Source organism: Typopeltis vanoorti, chromosome 15 (assembly GCF_054136105.1).
Source record: "Typopeltis vanoorti isolate ZY-2024b chromosome 15, IOZ_Tvanoo_1.0, whole genome shotgun sequence".
NCBI lineage: Eukaryota > Metazoa > Arthropoda > Arachnida > Uropygi > Thelyphonidae > Typopeltis > Typopeltis vanoorti.
In genome coordinates, this window is record NC_143563.1 from 18164918 (window position 1) to 18182295 (window position 17378).

Below are 17378 nucleotides of genomic sequence, written 5' to 3' on the forward strand. Positions count from 1 at the left end.
ATGGAGAGATTAAGAGCAGTTGATGATGGGGAGGAGAGACTGACTGTAAGTGAGCAAGAGGTGTTTGGGGAGTTGAGTAAACTAGATGTAAATAAGGCTGTGGGACTTGATAATATATCACCGCGTATTCTGAAGGAATGTGCCAGAGAGTTGACACCTGCCTTGACATATTTTTTTAATATGAGTCTTGCACTTGGTCAAGTCCCTAAAGAGTGGAAGGAGGGCAAGATTGTGCCACTTCATAAAGGAGGTGATCGAACTCAAGCATCAAACTATAGGCCTATCTGTGTGTCGGGTGTTGTGGTTAAGTTGTTGGAGAAGCTTGTGAGAGCTAGAATCCAGAGTTGGGTTGACAACAATGGTATAATCTTTGATGGACAGCATGGATTTGCTAAAGGGAGGTCGTGTTTTAGTAATCTACTTACTTATTACAATAAAGTGACTGCTTCCTTGGACAGAGGAGAAGGATACACAGTAATATACTTGGATTTCGCAAAAGCTTTTGATAGAGTGCCTCATGATAAGTTGACAGTCAAACTAGAGCAGATGGGGTTGGATATTAGATTAGTGCATTGGATTGGAGACTGGCTATCTGATAGGTATCAACAAGTTGTGTATGGGGGTGCAATATCCAGGAAAAGGAAAGTCACTAGTGGAGTGCCTCAGGGATCTGTTTTAGGGCCATTACTATTTAACTTGTATATTAATGATATTGGCGAAGATTTGGATGGAGATATTCAGTTGTTTGCAGATGATGCAAAGTTGGGAAGAACCATAAAGAGTAGTGAAGATGTTGTGGCCTTGCAAGAAGACTTGAATAAATTGAGTGATTGGGCAAGCAAATGGGGGTGTGAGTTCAATGTTGCAAAATGTAAGGTTTTAAAATTTGGAAAACAAAGATGGGATGCAGAATTTATGCTTGGTAAGAATATATTGTTGGAAGTAGAGGAAATAAGAGATCTGGGAGTGATAGTGGATAAGGATCTAAAATTTAGGGGTCACATCGCCAAAATTGTGAAGACAACACAAAGACTTCTGGGAATGATGAGGAGGACACTGACGTGTAGAAGTAGGGAGATTCTTGTTCCATTGTATAAGGCTTTGATTAGGCCACACATGGACTATTGTGCCCAGATTTGGTCACCTGGTTTTCAGAAGGATGAGGAGATGTTGGAAAGGGTCCAAAGGCGACTGACTAAGGTAGTTTCTGACCTCTGGAATGTCGAGTATGAGGAAAGATTGAAAAGATGTAATTTGCAGAGACTAGTGGAGAGAAGGAAGAGGGGAGATATGATAGAGACCTACAAGTTGGTAAGGGGTTGCTATAGGATCAATGGTGGAGAAGTTCTACAGCGAATAGTGGGAGATCAGGGGAGAACCAGAGGTCATCCCTGGAAACTGTATAAAGAGGGTGTGAGTAGGGGAGTGAGAGGCAGGTTTTTTTCGTGCAGAGTTGTGAATGATTGGAATGCCTTGCCTGAGAGTGTGGTGTCTGCAAGGAGTTTGAATGTGTTTAAGACCCGGTATGATGAGATGTGTGTGAGATAAAAGGACCTCCTAGATGAGTCTTTGACTCCATGAGGTCTTGTTTAATAATAATAATAATAATAATAATAATAATAATAATAACTATAAAACAACAAAATCACATGGTAACACAGTAATAAACTTTAATGAAAGTACAGATATTTCATACTGAAAATAACAGTACATCATCAGTGTGCAGAAACAACAAGCAAATCAAAGAACAGAAATACAAAGTAGTACAACAATTGGTTTACCAATTATTTCATGGTTTGAACGTTTGTTCAAGGAAAGCGTGGAGGGCTTACTCCATCGTCCCAACCTGAATCGTAGTATATCTATATCAAAAATCTGGGAAAGTCTAATCAAGATTACTCATTAATTTTTTTTTTTCCAATCATGTCTCTACTTCAAAATGTTCCGTTTTATACTTAATACTTAGTGATATAACATCACGCAGCGTTTTCTATTTTTAACGATCTATTGTTAGTATTCTAGCTTGTATTTTTTAAAACTGTTCTTGTAATACCACTGAAGATGGTCTGCTATTTCCAGACCAAAATATTTGGTTAATTAAATATCTTTCTTGTGTTTACGTGCATTTATCATTCAGTCTTATCTCACAAGTATTCTTAAAACAACCAATTATTTCATGTGGTGGAAATTAATAATAAATAATATTAAAAACTATTTTTGATATTTACATAAAATGAGCGCCTCCCAAACTTTTTGAGAGAGACAGTCATTCCAATTCAAGTTAGGTCGATATAAAAGGGCTTCACAACTTTTGTTGAAAAGCATTCTTATTTAAAACTGCTTCTATAAAGAAAACAGGCTTTGTCCCACAGGATACTGTTTGGTGTCAATACTATGCTGTACCAGACCAGACTTTTTGTGGTTTCACATATTCAATGTAGCATTGATATTTATTAATTCTTTTTTGCATAGAACGGCCTGTCTGCCTGAAGTATGTATGCCAGATTACATTCACAAGGGATCTGAAACATCTAACTTAAGATAAAGGTGACAGTTTGTGTTATCTGTTATCAAATGATAACAGATGTGCCTATGGTCCCACAGAAGGTTCTACTAAGGTAGAAGTGGAGGAATTTTTTTGAGGCTTTAGAGAATGCAACTGACACAATGAAAAAAGAAAAGTTGGTCATTGGGGATCTGAATAGCAGAGTAGATGATTGACAGACATACAGAAATATTTTTGAAAAATTTGGAGAAAAGAGCAAAGCTATTAATAATGGCAAATACCTGTCGGATTTCTGCTCAGGATATGGACTGGTTATTACTAACACCATGTTCCAACATAAAAATGTGCACAAATTCACATGGAGAGAAGATGCAAGGAATAAGAAAAGTCTCATTGACTATGTTATTGTCGATAGTGAATGTTTTCTCCCTGGTGCAGGACACCAGAGTGTACAGAGGATTTGAAATTGGAATCGATCACTATTTAGTCTTGAGCAGGATAAAATTGAATTTCATTTTGAAAAGAAAAACATATAAGAAAGTATTAAAGCGAATAAAAGTTGAGCAGCTCTCAGATGTGAACTGTAGACTAAAATACACAAAGATTATTGAAGAAAAAATGAAAGTGTTTGAGAACAGGAACCAAACCTTGGAGATTCATTGGCAAACCTTGAAGAAAACATTGATTGATTCAACCAGAGAGGCATGTGGTGAGGGCATCTGCAAGGTAGAAAAATCAGAACTCTATGGTGGACACAGAAAGTTAAAGAGGCAGTGAAGAAAAAGAAGAAAGCATATCAAAAGTTCCTGGCAAATAATTCCGCTTGTGCTCTTAGAGAATACAGAGACAAATGTAAGAAAGCTAAACACTGTAAAACTATCTAAACAAAAGTCATGGGAAGACTTTGGTAAGATCATGGAAAATAAATATCAAGAAGGTGGCAAGATATTCTGGAGGTTGTTGAAGAAGCTCAAAAATGGAGGAAAGAGTGCTGTAAAAGGAATTAGACATGACATGAAAACTAGAGAAAAAGATATCCTTGAAGTATGGAGTAATTACTTCGAAAAATTGCTAAATGAAACAAGCAGTGATAGCAAATTGGTAAAAAACACTCAACAGGCATACAGTCAGGAATACATATCCATACTTGAAGTAGAAAAAGTCATCAAAGGCTTGAAATGTGGAAAGGCAGCAGGAATAAATGATATTCGACCAGAAATGCTAAAGTATGGAGGTATAAAAGTCCTACAGTGGCTGCACTGCATATTTCAGAAGGCTTGTGTTAAAACTATCGTTTTATTGTTTGATCTATTGACATTGTTACTAATTATGGTTCTTATTAATTAATTCTTGTTCAGCTGCGCCTTTGTAAATTTCTACGTTTTTTCGTTTGAAACTTATCTTCTTAACTTTTACTATACTTCTGACTTATCATCAGTTACATTACCTCTATCTTGTAGCTGCAATTAGTAAGGTTCATGTGTGCAAAACATCAAGAACAAAGAAAGTGCCTTGGGCTGGAGCCAATCTCTTTGTCTAATTTACTGGTGTTTATTCTAAATTAAATTTTGGAAAATTTGTTTGTTAGTCAGCTGTCCCACCAAAATTCTAGGATAAGAGGAGTATCTCCCTCCGAAGAATAGAACACCCAGTATGACACACAGCTCCTTCCTTTCCAACTTATCTCTATACCAAATTACCAATATTTCTTACTCTGCAGCCGTGGCAATATCTACTTTCAGATACATAGGTTCGATTTTATGAGAAGTGCATTTGACTTAGATATCAGGCAAGTTATTTTTACAAGAAAACAATTTATTCATCACTAAGAAACAAATAACACAAATTAATTTGACTTACATCTAATATGTGCACTATATCTAACATCTCAATATATGTTATATGTTCATTTCTTTAAATCATCTGAATCTTAACAGGACTACTTGTCTAGAATTTTACCCCCTTTCTTAACTTTACATATAATCAGATTGTCAACATATAAAACTTCAGCCTTAAGGAATGACTACAACAATTAAATACAAATAGATTCACAATACAATTCAACTAGGCTTTCTCTTACATAGAATAAATTAATTCAATTGTTAGCTCAAGGCTTAAAGTCTTGCAACTCTAATTTTAAAACAATTCCATCAATTCAAACCACCATCACAATCTAAGTTTCTTTCTAACTAAATAATGGAAAGTTTTTACTTTTCATGAAGTCTGGTCCTCTATAGCTGATTATCTCTTCTTGTTCCCATTAGACCTTGTCACTGTACCTGAACATCCTTTTCGTAATTTCCAAGACTTCTTTCTTGTTATCGGTGTACAATTTAATTCCTACGGCTTGGAAGTTCGGCATCTGGTTCCTCGTAATACAACGTACCTTAGTTGGATCGTTCTTCTGGCCTTTGCTTCGTGAATACAGGTCTCCGAATAGGATAACGATTCATCACCTACGATTCTAGTGAAGCTCAGCTGCCATTAACGATCACCGTACTTTCTTCTAAACTCCTCAGCTTACGTTGACCTTGATACAGTCATGAGTCTGAACTCTCTTGTCGGAACTCCACGTGACTTCCTGCCCCACAAACAGAAACTCCACAACAGAACGTACTCGAACTCCCAGGAACAGACTAAACCAAGCAAATCTCGTCTCGACGCAGCAAACTGCTATTTATAGCAGTTTGCTATGTCGTTTTTCTTACATCGTAGTCCCCTGGGTACCCTGATGTTCTGCACCCATCCCTCGCCAATCGGTGCATTTAGACGGAAAACCCCTGTGTAATGTTGACCTTCGCGTTTGCAGTGGCCTCAGATCATGACAATGCCTTAATCTGTCTGGAATTTAAGTTGACTACAGGTATACTTAGACACAATTTACCTTATATGTAATTTCCTATGTTCTTACACAAAACTTTTGATACTACAATATTCAATAACTCAAAAAAAAAAACATTATTTCCATTTCAATTACACCAAGTTTTTCTGTTAATACACAAGTATTTTAGTGGGACTTAGCATACTTGTAAAATCTGCATAAAAGGTATTTTATTACAAAAATTCCTTTTATTCAAGATTTTACACTTGGACAGAGAGACAAATTCCTGATGATTGAAGTAGAGCTCTCATAGTACCCATATATAAAAAGGGAAATAAAACTGAATGTGAGAATTACAGAAGTATATCCCTACTGAGTGTTTCTGGTAAGATTTATGCAAGTATACTTGAGAAACAGTTGAGAAGAATTGTGGAAGAAAAGCTTGGTGAAGAACAAGCTGGATTCAGGCCAAATAGAGGCTGTCAGGATCAGATCTTCATTTTACGACAAATAGTTGAGAAGTCATGGGAATATAACAAAGATCTGTATTTAAGTTTTGTGGATCTGGAAAAGGCATATGACAAAGTGCCAAGAGAGAAGCTATTTAATACGCTACAGTTATATGGTGTCATTGGGGCATTATATCAAACAATACTTAGTCTTTTTTCAGTAGTAAGTCAGCAGTTAGAATTGAAGGAAGTGCAGGAAGATGGTTTAATGTTAAATCTGGTGTGAGACAAGGATGTACATTATCCCCTCTGTTATTCATTATCTATATGGATCACATGAAGGAAAGTGGTATTAAACCTGATATCAAAATTGGAGATGTTAATGTCAGCTGTTTGCTTTATGCGGACGATGTTATACTTCTGAATAAATCCACTACAAGTCTGCAAAATTCCCTGACTAAATTGAATAACTGTTGTAATATGAAAGTCAGCAATAACAAGACAAAGACAATGAAAATAGACAAAATAATTGAAAATGTCAACTGCTTTGTTAATGGAGAACCTATAGAACAAGTAAAACGTTTCAGCTACTTAGGCACGATTTTTAGTGAAATGGTAAATTAAATATGTAAATAGAGACAGAATCAACAAAGCTGGTATGGTAGGAAGTCAATTGAATAAAACAGTTGAAGAATCCTTAGGCATTGGAACATAGGGATCAGTTATCTGTTATCTCTTATTCCATATGAATAAATTCATATGGAATAAGAGAGAAATTAGTTGGAACACTAAATTAGCTGTATACAAGACAGTGTTCAAACCACTTTTAACTTATGGATCTGAGAGCTTAGTCAGAAGCAAAACACTTGACCAAAGACTAGAGACTGCAGATATCAGAGTCCTCAGAAAGATTAGAGGTATGAACAGATGGCATCGATGGCAATATCATATTAAAAATGAGGATATTAGGAAAGAACCTGACATTGTTAGCATCCAGGAATGTGTTAGCAGAGCTAATCTCTCAAGTGGGATGGTCACTTAAACAGAACGGGAAAGGAAAGATTAGCAAAACAAGTGTTCTCTGCCAGGTTGGCAGGAAAACGACCCAGAGGAAGACCACGATATAGGTGGATTGATACAGTAAAAAGTGCCTTAGAAGATAGAAATATAAGATCTGATGTTGTTGGAGTCTTGACAGGTAACAGATTGATTTGGAGGAAAGATTGTAGATAGGAAGTTAGTATGATGTAAATTTTTCATGTAGTACTATCATATTCTGTACACTCCTTGAGGGTACATGGCAGGAATTTGAAAATGATGATAACGGATGAGAAATTTTGTTGATAGGAAAATATGTTGAAATAACGTGATACCCTTATTCCAACCTCAAAATTCTATCAATAAGTTCAGCGATACCAGAAACATAAGAGATTGGAACTCTTCAGTCTGTTGAAGAATCCTTAGCCATTGGAACATAGGGATCAGTTATCTGTTGGATTTCATGGGGATTGTAACCATTGTTGGTTCTACACACTGATGATGATGTACTTTTGTTTTCAGCATGAAATATCTGTACTTTTATTAAAGTTTATTACTGTGGTTATTGTGTAATTTTGTTTTTTTATGGTGGCAGTTAATATTCAAGAGGAGTATGTTAAGAAGTACCTTTTAATTAATTTATTAAAAAAATATTATACATTTAAAATAATTATGTATCAAGGATAAAATGTAGGATTATAATAACAGTTTTAATCTTCATCCTCATCTTCAGAGCTAGACAAATTATCTTCTGAAATATTTTCCATATTTGAAACAGAGTCATTGCTTTTTTCAAACAATAAATCATCGTTGGTACTATCAAGGGCATTACTAATGCCTTGCTTCTTAAAGTACTTAATAGTCTCTGGTTTTATTGCATTCCATGAGGTTTTAATCCTTTCATGTACTTCAAAATCTGAAGTCTGCACCAATTATTCCACTTCTTCTTAATGGAGACATCTAAAGGTAGCTGGCTGATTAAACTCTGAATTAAAGCTAACTGAGTTTTCAGTTAGCTTTAATTTTTCAGTTTCCTGTTCTTGTTCTTAATAGCCTCTGTTGCTTGGCAAGAAATTGATCCCATATTAACAAAGCTGGTTTCTTTAACATTCCACCGGGATATCTGGACTATACATTTTCTATCCACAATTTCATTCCTCCTTCATCCATCTAGCCTTTAGGGTGGGCATGAATATAAACTCCATTAGTCGGGTTTTTCTTGAGTAAAGTCTTCCTTTTAAAAATCAGAAAAGGCAGCAATTTTGTGCTGTCATCATAGCATAACAAACAACAGTGTAATGAGTTTTTTCTTGGCCACAAGTTTTAACAATAATACTTTTTGCACCTTTGACATCTACTGTTCTGTTTGAAGGCATGTCAAAAATGTCATAAATATCTCATCCATATTTCATGTTTGTGATAGTTCAAAGTTCCCTTGTTTCCTAGCATTAATGACACTTATGAAAGTCAATTACTTTATTTTCATATAAATCTGGCATCTTTTGTGATATTTTTGTTTTTATTCGCATACATAGGTTATTTATTTTCATGAACCTATAATGATGCTGAACCTGCAAATTTAATGAAACCTGTCTGTTGCTTAATTTGTGTGGATACTGAAATACCAGATTTTCTGTTGTAATAATACCCACATTTTTAATTCAAGTTCTGGCCATTTTACAAATCCATTATGGAGATTATGTTTATTACATTTCATCTTTTAAGTCTTGTTTTTGTTTTTTTCTCCAAGTTTTTATTATATTTTTGGTTGGTGATTGTCCAAAATACCATGCTGTTGCTCTATTGCCATTTTCCTTTGCATATGCAATGATGCTAAGTTTGAAAGCAATATTATAGCAATGTTTATGTCATTTTTGAGCTATGAGTTAATAATAAAAATAATATTATACACAGTATCATTAATTCTATTGCACTTGAAAGACCATTGGACACATGATTTGTTAATTGTCATTATCAAATGCACAAGTGCAAGCTGTCAGTGCTGGATTGTTGAGTGCTGTTTGCTGTGTTTTTTGTTTTAAATAAAACTGGGTGCATTAAATTCTATTTCACTATATGGGACATATCCATTGTCTTCTTTAATTAGTTGTAGTTATCTGTATTTTAAATTTCTTACATATTTAAGTTGAAATCGCATATGAAAATAGGTGAGAGTAGAAGCATAAAATAAAAAATTTTGACAATCAAAATTCTGACTGAGATTTCAATCTTCTATGTATAAGACACATCCAGGTTTTGAGACAAATTTTTAGGGGAAAAAAAGTGCCTTATATGCTGGCAAATATATATATATATATATATATATATATATATATATATATATATATATATATATATATATATATTTGAGGTAGAAGAAACAAAAGCCTGAAACATGGATGGAAAAGATGATATTCTTATCAGAAAAAGCAAATATAAAGGTATAAACATTTAACATTAACACTATGCTGAATAATTCCAGAAGGCTTGTTAGAAGATTGAATTCAAGATGATTGGAGTAGAGTTTTCATAGTACCATCTAGGAGAAGATTAATACTGAATGTTAGAATTATTAGAAGAATTTCCAGGTAAGAGTTATGGAAACTCTTATAATACTTATAAACTCTTTGTAATAGGAACAGCCTTATATAGAACTGCAGCAAGATGTTTCTTAGTTTCTCTATGCTTTGTAAGCTGACGATATTTAGCAGCTATATCACATCTGAAAAACTTACAGTGACCTTTTGTAGCATCACCAGGAACTTCACACAACCATTTGCAACCACTCCCTCCTAAATTTTCGCTTGTAAGCTTTATTTTTCTCTTTGCTCATATTTGAAGAAGGGTATACAACTCTTTACCGCAACGAATTACGATCGGTCTTTGAAAATTTCCCACTCATTACTGTAACTACCAACCAGAACACTGTGCAAAGATAAATAGCACCACTAACTTGTAGTGGTGCTATCAACTTTAAATGGCAGACTGTTGGGCCACGTGACTGACTGACTGACATTATCATGCATTTGAAACAGGTACAATGCTCGCAACAAATGTACAATACAATTCCTTATCAAATGCAAACATCTGGAAAACTTTTAAAACAATTTCTTTAACAGTAAGTTATAAAAACAACTAAAAAGAGCTGAAACTAGTTCTGAAGGAGCTAGAGAAAAAAAAAAAAAAAAAAAGCTAGCTCCAAAAGAGCTAAATTGGCAACACTGATAACTTGTTAAGTGAAAAGCTGTTCAAAAAAACACTACAGTTATATTATGTGAATAGGATGTTGTACAGAGTGGACTCACTATAGCCATCTAATAGGGACTACAGAACATTTTTTATGAAGTTGGTAATTAACATGTAAGCTGTAGTCTGCCATTAGAATTGAAGGAGAAGACACAGTAAAATGGTTTGTAAAATCGGGTGTAAGACAAGGGTGTGCACTATCTTCATGCATTTATTCATTACCTATAAAATCATAATTTGAAGAAAAATTATATTAAACCTGATATAAGAATCAGATATATGCAACTGAACTGTTTGTGCAAGTGATGTTATACTATAAATCCAGTACAAATCTTCATGACTCTGTAGCTAAATTAAATAACTGATGTATTGTAATGAATTTTGCATAAAAATCAGCAATAAAAACAAAAAACTGTGAATATAGACATGAATGTCAAAAATAAGAATATGCACTGTGGAGTCCTGTGGAACAAGTGAAACATTTCAGCTATTTAGGAACAATTTTTAGTGTAGATGCACATACTAGATTAATTGAAGTTATCCTATAAACTGGTATGGTGGGAAGCCACTTGAATACATTTGTATGTGAAGGGGGTAGAGAGAGAGAAATTAGCCAAAATACTAAATGAGCAGTATACAAGACAGTGTTCAAAGCAATTTTACATATAGATCTGAAGTTATTATTATTACATGACACCTCCAGGGAGTCCAAAGACTCCTCCCTCGAGAAGTCTTTGGACTGCTCTACAACTCTTTCTCCTCCACTCAATTCACCAGCTACAACGAATCTCAACTACAATCATCAACTACACCAACACCATCTACTGCCCACCAACACCACTAGTATTTTCACATACAATCACAAACATCCATGCCCACAGCGGGATTCGAACCTGCAGCCTTTTGGCTGGAGAGCAGATGTGCTAACCACTTGGCCAACCAGGCTAGCTTCATTTAGGCCGAGTTCATTTAGAAATAAAATATCAAGGGATTACATAGGTCAGTGTTAGATAACTGATAGACCTCTATACAGCATTTTTTAAGGAATACAGAGAACTGATCAAGGCATTTCACCTAATGTCCAATCCTTACTTTCTCGTAGTGTACGGAACAATAATCTGCTAAATAAGGAAACACTGCATAGTCCCAGTGAAATTAATAAGAAGTTTTATTTTTTGAGAAAACATCTGATAAAGAACCAGCTTTAATGAACATTTATTGTTTGTAGGAATTCATTGTGGAAAACAAGATGTTCAGTCTGGTAGACTGATTAAGTACATGTGAAGCAGACCATTAATAGAGTGAGTCAGAGAATGAAGTTATCCTATAAACATAAAGGAGATCTCTAATGTAGTTTTAATTTAAAAGGCCATGGATCCAAATAGTTTTATAGTTATTAATTTTTATTTTATTTACAATGTACATAGTTTTTAATTTCATTAAATAGATGTATTTTTTATTTGGTCTTGAGTCAATCATTTCCTGGTTTCTAAAAGGAATAGAGTTAAAAGTCATTGCACCAATCGGATTGAACTCTCGGATATTTACCTAATGCTTGGTGTAAAAACCGAGTCTCTCTACAGAGTTTAACAAATTGGCACAGTCTCTTTACAGAGATATATAATAAATGGTGCAGCTGACAAGATTTTTAACATAACTGGAATAGCTGACAAGACATGATTATTACAAAGTGGACTATAAATTTTGAAAACTAAAAATTAAATACCAAAAAGGAACAAAAAGTAGTGAAATATATGCAGGAATAGCAGCATGATGGTAATTCTAGCCATTTCATGAGAATCATCATCAGGTGATAACTGGTCTTATATATGTATCATTATCAACACCATTTGCTTACCTCATGTTTGGCTTCAAATATTTTGCCATCCTTACCTTCCAAAAATATACAACTAGGTATGTCTTTTCAATTACTCTTCAGTGTTAATTAAAATTTTATATCAGTCTTTTAACTTGGCCTCTGATTGGAGATATGGGGGTAGTTCCATTACCTGCCAAGCTCTTTTATTTTTAATATTATCTGACATCAGAAGCAATGCAGTACCGTAATTTCAGAAAATCCATGTACATGATGCTATATTTAGACAATAAACATCAGAAAAAGGAAGTGGTAATTATAGCTACTACTACCTCATATTTAGTGTTAAATACTATAGCATGCTGTAAAAGTTCGATATAGCATGAATTTTTGTCCGGTTAATGCATCGACCTTTTACAGGAAGGTCAAACCCAGAAAACTTGTAAATATGTCTCTTATATTGTTATTTAGTATTGTATACAGAATATGTACAACACAACGGGGATTCTTACTCTTTACAAAAACAAAGCATGTAGAATTGATAATGCCAAGAGCAAGGCCATGCAGTTAGGAAGCAGTTTGATTCTTGTTTACATGTTCAGTTGCAGGTGACCTTCAAGGTCAGTGCAGAAAGCGATGGCAGGAATCAAACGTGACTTTCGCAGGCCGACAAAACGGATTAGGAACATGAAAGAAGTCGGTGAAAGTTCCAGAACATGATATTGCAAGGGGATTCCAAAACTGAACCCAAGGTTTGGAAACTGAGATGGATGTAAGGCAAGTTTTGGGGAATGATCGGGGATCGACAACCAGCATGGACATCTGAAGAAAGGAACAAGGGGAGGTTCTGCCCAGACGCGGAGAAGTCCGAGGAAGGAGATCGGAGGCCGATCAACCATAAGCCGTTCGAGTCAAGGAGCTTGGATGTCCAAAAGCGAATACGTAAGGAGAAACGAAACTGTCCAGACCTATTCTGCTCAGCCGAGCCTGGGAATGCCCGATAATCGTAACCCTTCGACCGAGTGTTCAACTCCAGAGAATCGTTCCTCGTATCCCGCTTGCCGACCTGACGAAGCTGCCAGTTCTCCGAGGATCCAGAGGTAGAAAATCCAAAACCTGGAATGGAAAGGGGAACATAGGACACCGTGACAAAAAGAGAAGAAAAAGGTGCATCAAAGAGGAGGACTGCTCATGTTCTGATATTGTAACTTATAAGATTATGTGGTGTAAGAAAGATGTTTTAACGGACTGATAAGATTCATAAGATAGGATAGTCATAGCCAGAGAATTATTGATATGTCCCTTAAGATTGAAATTGATAATGCATGTGTATATGAGTATAGCTAATTCCTGAGAAGCTAATTGAGTTTTAGGAGGTAATCTGACACTTGTATAATATCTAAGTTTTGTCCTATTGTTGATATGATTTATTGTTATATATAAGTCTTGATAAAGATAGAGATGCACTTAAACTAGGTATTGAAATTTAAGCTGAGGAAAGTAATATAAACTAACTGAGAAGTGTTGGGAAAATACCTTGTGTTTTATTGATAAATATTGATTGCTATATATATGTCATGTTGTTATATTGATGCCAATAGAAGTAGATATTGAGAATTAAGTTGAGGAAAGTAATATAAACTATAACTGAGAAATGTTGGGAAAATACCTTGTGTTTTATTGATGAAGATTGATTGCTATATATATGTCATGTTGTTATATTGATGCAAATAGAAGTAGATATTGAGAATTAAGTTGAGGAAAGTAATATAAACTATTTGAATAACTAAAGAAATTGTTGTAAGAGATATATATAGGTAGTTGCACGAATTTTGAACTGAGATTAACAGGATAGTTCCCCTGCTCTTCTCTTTGTATTGTATATTTCTTTAGTTAGTGATCATTAAATATGCATGGTTAGTAGTTGGACGGGATCAATCGTTCAATGCTGTTGTCGCACTATCCTCAATGAGTCTTTGGACTCCCTGGAGGTGTCACCTAATAATAATTTCTTAAATTGGTAGTTGGAGAGAAAATGACCAATTTCCCAACCAAGTTTAAACCTTATACCTCTTACTTTTTTCCTTATGAGTTTAAAAATAAAGTGTCTACATTGAAAGTAAGTTCACTACAAAAGTTAACAAAATTAGAAATCCTGTATCCACATTTACTCCAGAAATTGTTGGAGTGTTCATGGAAGTTGCTCCTGGTTGACCGAGTGGTTAGCATATCAGCCTCTCCAACAAAAAATCTGCAGGTTCGAATCCTGCCATGGGCATGGATGTTTGTGATTGTGAAATGCTGGTGGTGGTGGTGGCGGCAGTAGATGGCATTGGTGTAGATGATGCGGTTCGCTGTAGTTGGTGGATTGAGTGGTGGTGATGGAGAATTGTAGAGTAGGTACCCTCCCTCGATGACTCTGGATTCCTTGGAGGTGGTGTGTAATAATAATAATAATGTAGTAGTTCAGTTGGATGTGTGTTGTACTATGTGTGGAACTTAAATTGAACTTGTTCGCCTTAACTAATGCTTTTAACTCCAAACTGTCATTTACAATATGTTACTGTATCTTAATTGTTAAATAAAGATTTGCATTTAAAATTCTGGCTTTCTTATGTGGAATCCTTGATGTATACAGTTCAGAATAGTATTTTAACCTTGGATTGTATACATATTCCTTGTTGCTCGTAAGTTGGGGAGTTATGATTGATATTGTGTTTCAGTATAAGCTTCACACCAAATAAAACGAGTATGGGCACAAGTATATGTATACAGTATAAAAATTCTTTATATATATTTAGAATTCTTTATATTTAGTTAAAATGAAGTGTATTAACAAATACCTACCCATATACAGTAATTCTCAGCTTTTTCCAACAAATTGCTGCAGAGATAAAAATTGTGAAGCAAAATCATTATAAATTTTAAGAAAACATCAGTAAATTTCTGAAACAAAAATAAATTGTTTAGGTGCTGTTACATGGAATGGTCTGTGATGGTCGTGGAAAGAAGATGTCCAAATCTCTTGGCAATGTGGTAGATCCCTTGGATATAATACAAGGCATTTCAATGGAGGTATGATTTCTTTAAAATTTCTAGTTTTTAATATGGTAAGTGTCAGTAGAGGAATAATGGAAGTTTTAGAATATTTTTTTATGTTTGGGTGCACTTTAATTTATTTAAATATATGTAGTGGACTTCAAGCATATAAGATTTAAAAGTGAATGGTGAGAAGGTCTATGAAAAGTTAGTATTAATTAACTGACTTGCTTTTTGCTAGTTATGACTGTCTCCAATTATTTTATGAAAATAATTGTAGACGGTCATAACAAGATGCATTTTACTGTAACCTTCTTCTTTGGTGATGTAATTCAGCATCATTGCATTCACACCAAAATTATAATTTTGTATTATTTTGCTTAATTTTGTCCTTGCAAATCATTCAGTTTAAATCCCAACTTGAGAAGACTGATCTTCAGAAAATAGCTGCTTTCACATTTTATAAAATGCACCTAAAAAAAGACATCCACACTCATTCCAAAACTTAATTAATTGTTTAGTATCTTGTTTTACTTAACTAAGCAGGCAGCTACCTTATTCACTTCAACAAGTTGGTTAATAAGTTACTGAAGAAAAGGTTCAGATAACCTTTTGTTTCTTCCCCTTCTCTCTCACACACCAGTTTTTGGTAGCATAATTAGCTTAACCATTTGATTATATCTTAAAATATAATAATAATATTAATATGATTATTTCTTGTAAGTACCCAATACATCAACAGACAAACTGTTCCACTCACTCATGGTTCTGTGAGTGAAAAATCTAGCTCTAGCCTCTTCCTTAACCATACACAAACTTAAACCTCTATCACATCATCCATATTTCTCCTATCTACCAGTGTCTGCAGTCCATTTTCTCACGATCTATTCTTGTAATATACATTTCATATTCCCAATATCATCTTGTTCTTCAGCTTCTTTATCCCCTCCAAAACCTAGAAAACTAAATCTGCACATGATAGTCCAGGATATAAAGGCTTGACATAAATGACTTCCATATCTTTATATGCCAATATTCGTTCCAACATCACAGTTATCCTCTGGATTGTATTCGCAATTTTTTCTATATGACTGCTGAACTTCATATAGAAAAAACTTCAAATTCCTGTCCACCATAACTCCAAAATATCTAGCCTCATCAGTTACAAGCATAATCCCAACAATATAATGTGCCACAGCGCATAACTTTACGCTTACTAAAATTAAATTGATAACCATTGCTTGCAGATACTTCCAACCTATTCAAATCACCTTATAAATGCTGTATATCAGTTGCATCTGTGACTTCCCTGCTTAATTTGCATCTCAGCAAACAACTGAAGATCTCCTGTCAACTCCTTTCTCATATCATTAATGTGTAGATTAAACAATGTTTCATGGATTGATTCCTGAGTCATACCACTGATCACTTTAAATCTGGCAGATTCACATTTCCCATATACCCACTTTCTGATACTTGTTCATCAGCCACCCACTTATCCAAGCCAATGGTTTATATTCCGATATCATATTCTCTAGTTTATGCAACAGCAATTTAGGTGGTATCCTGTCAAATGCCTTAAGCAAAGTATAACAGTATCATAGCATATTCAACTCAGCTTTAACATTACTATAAAATGCACATACTAGCTACTGAATCAGAAACCTTTGTGCAACTACATAAACGTCACTTATGCAATGTATATGCAAAATACGTGGTCATGTGCATCACCAGGTGTAAGAATGCTGCTGGTCAGTAGAGTTGATTGCAACTGGGGAAAAGCAAAGGATCTTTGTTTTTCCAGACAGATATCAATAAGGGGTTTATTGATGTCTGGCTGGCTGAAGCCACATTATTGAAAATAGCAAAGCTGACTGGTTTCTCAAAAGGTGAAATATCCTGGGTGTTTAATCAGTGAAAAAATAACCCACATTACTTGTCTAAGAGGTGTAATTGTAGTCCTAAGACAGTCTGTCAGGAATGAAATCGCCATCATTTGAGAAGGCTTTTGCAGACAAACAGAACTTCTTGCATGCAACAACTGACCAAAGCATTTAATGAATGCTGTCCCATCCCATATCTCACCGAACTATGCTCAAGGAATTGAAGAGGATCAGTATGGGCAGTCAGATATACCTGTACAGAAATGACTGATTTCTGCAAAGTAAAGCAAAGTTTCTAATTCAGTTACCAGTATGGGTATGAGCAAATTGCTCAGACATGACCTTCCTTGAGTAAACTCATGCTGTTCCTTGCAAAGGATAGCACCTTTGTCCACCCATTTCTGTATGCTTCTAAAATCTTCTTCAAATTCGAATTCTTATTCAGGTTATGCAACAGCTCTAGAATCTCCTTCTTATGTGCCTCTATCACTTCATCCAGTGTACTAGTAGCTCTGTGCATTATGTTACATACATACACCAGGTTGATAAATCATGGCAAAGTGAGTACTCATTTGAACTA

At 34.8% G+C, this 17378-nt stretch overlaps 1 protein-coding gene across 1 annotated transcript in view; it reads left to right on the forward strand.

Annotated features, from left to right (window-relative positions):
* The window catches only part of LOC150098430 (valine--tRNA ligase-like), a 382977-nt gene that overhangs the window by 275966 nt on the left and 89633 nt on the right, over positions 1–17378 (forward strand). Inside the window, exon 17 of the mRNA XM_090405873.1 lies at positions 14847–14951. Within this exon, the coding sequence (XP_090261999.1) occupies positions 14847–14951 (105 nt within the window). The remainder of the gene's footprint in view (positions 1–14846; positions 14952–17378) is intronic.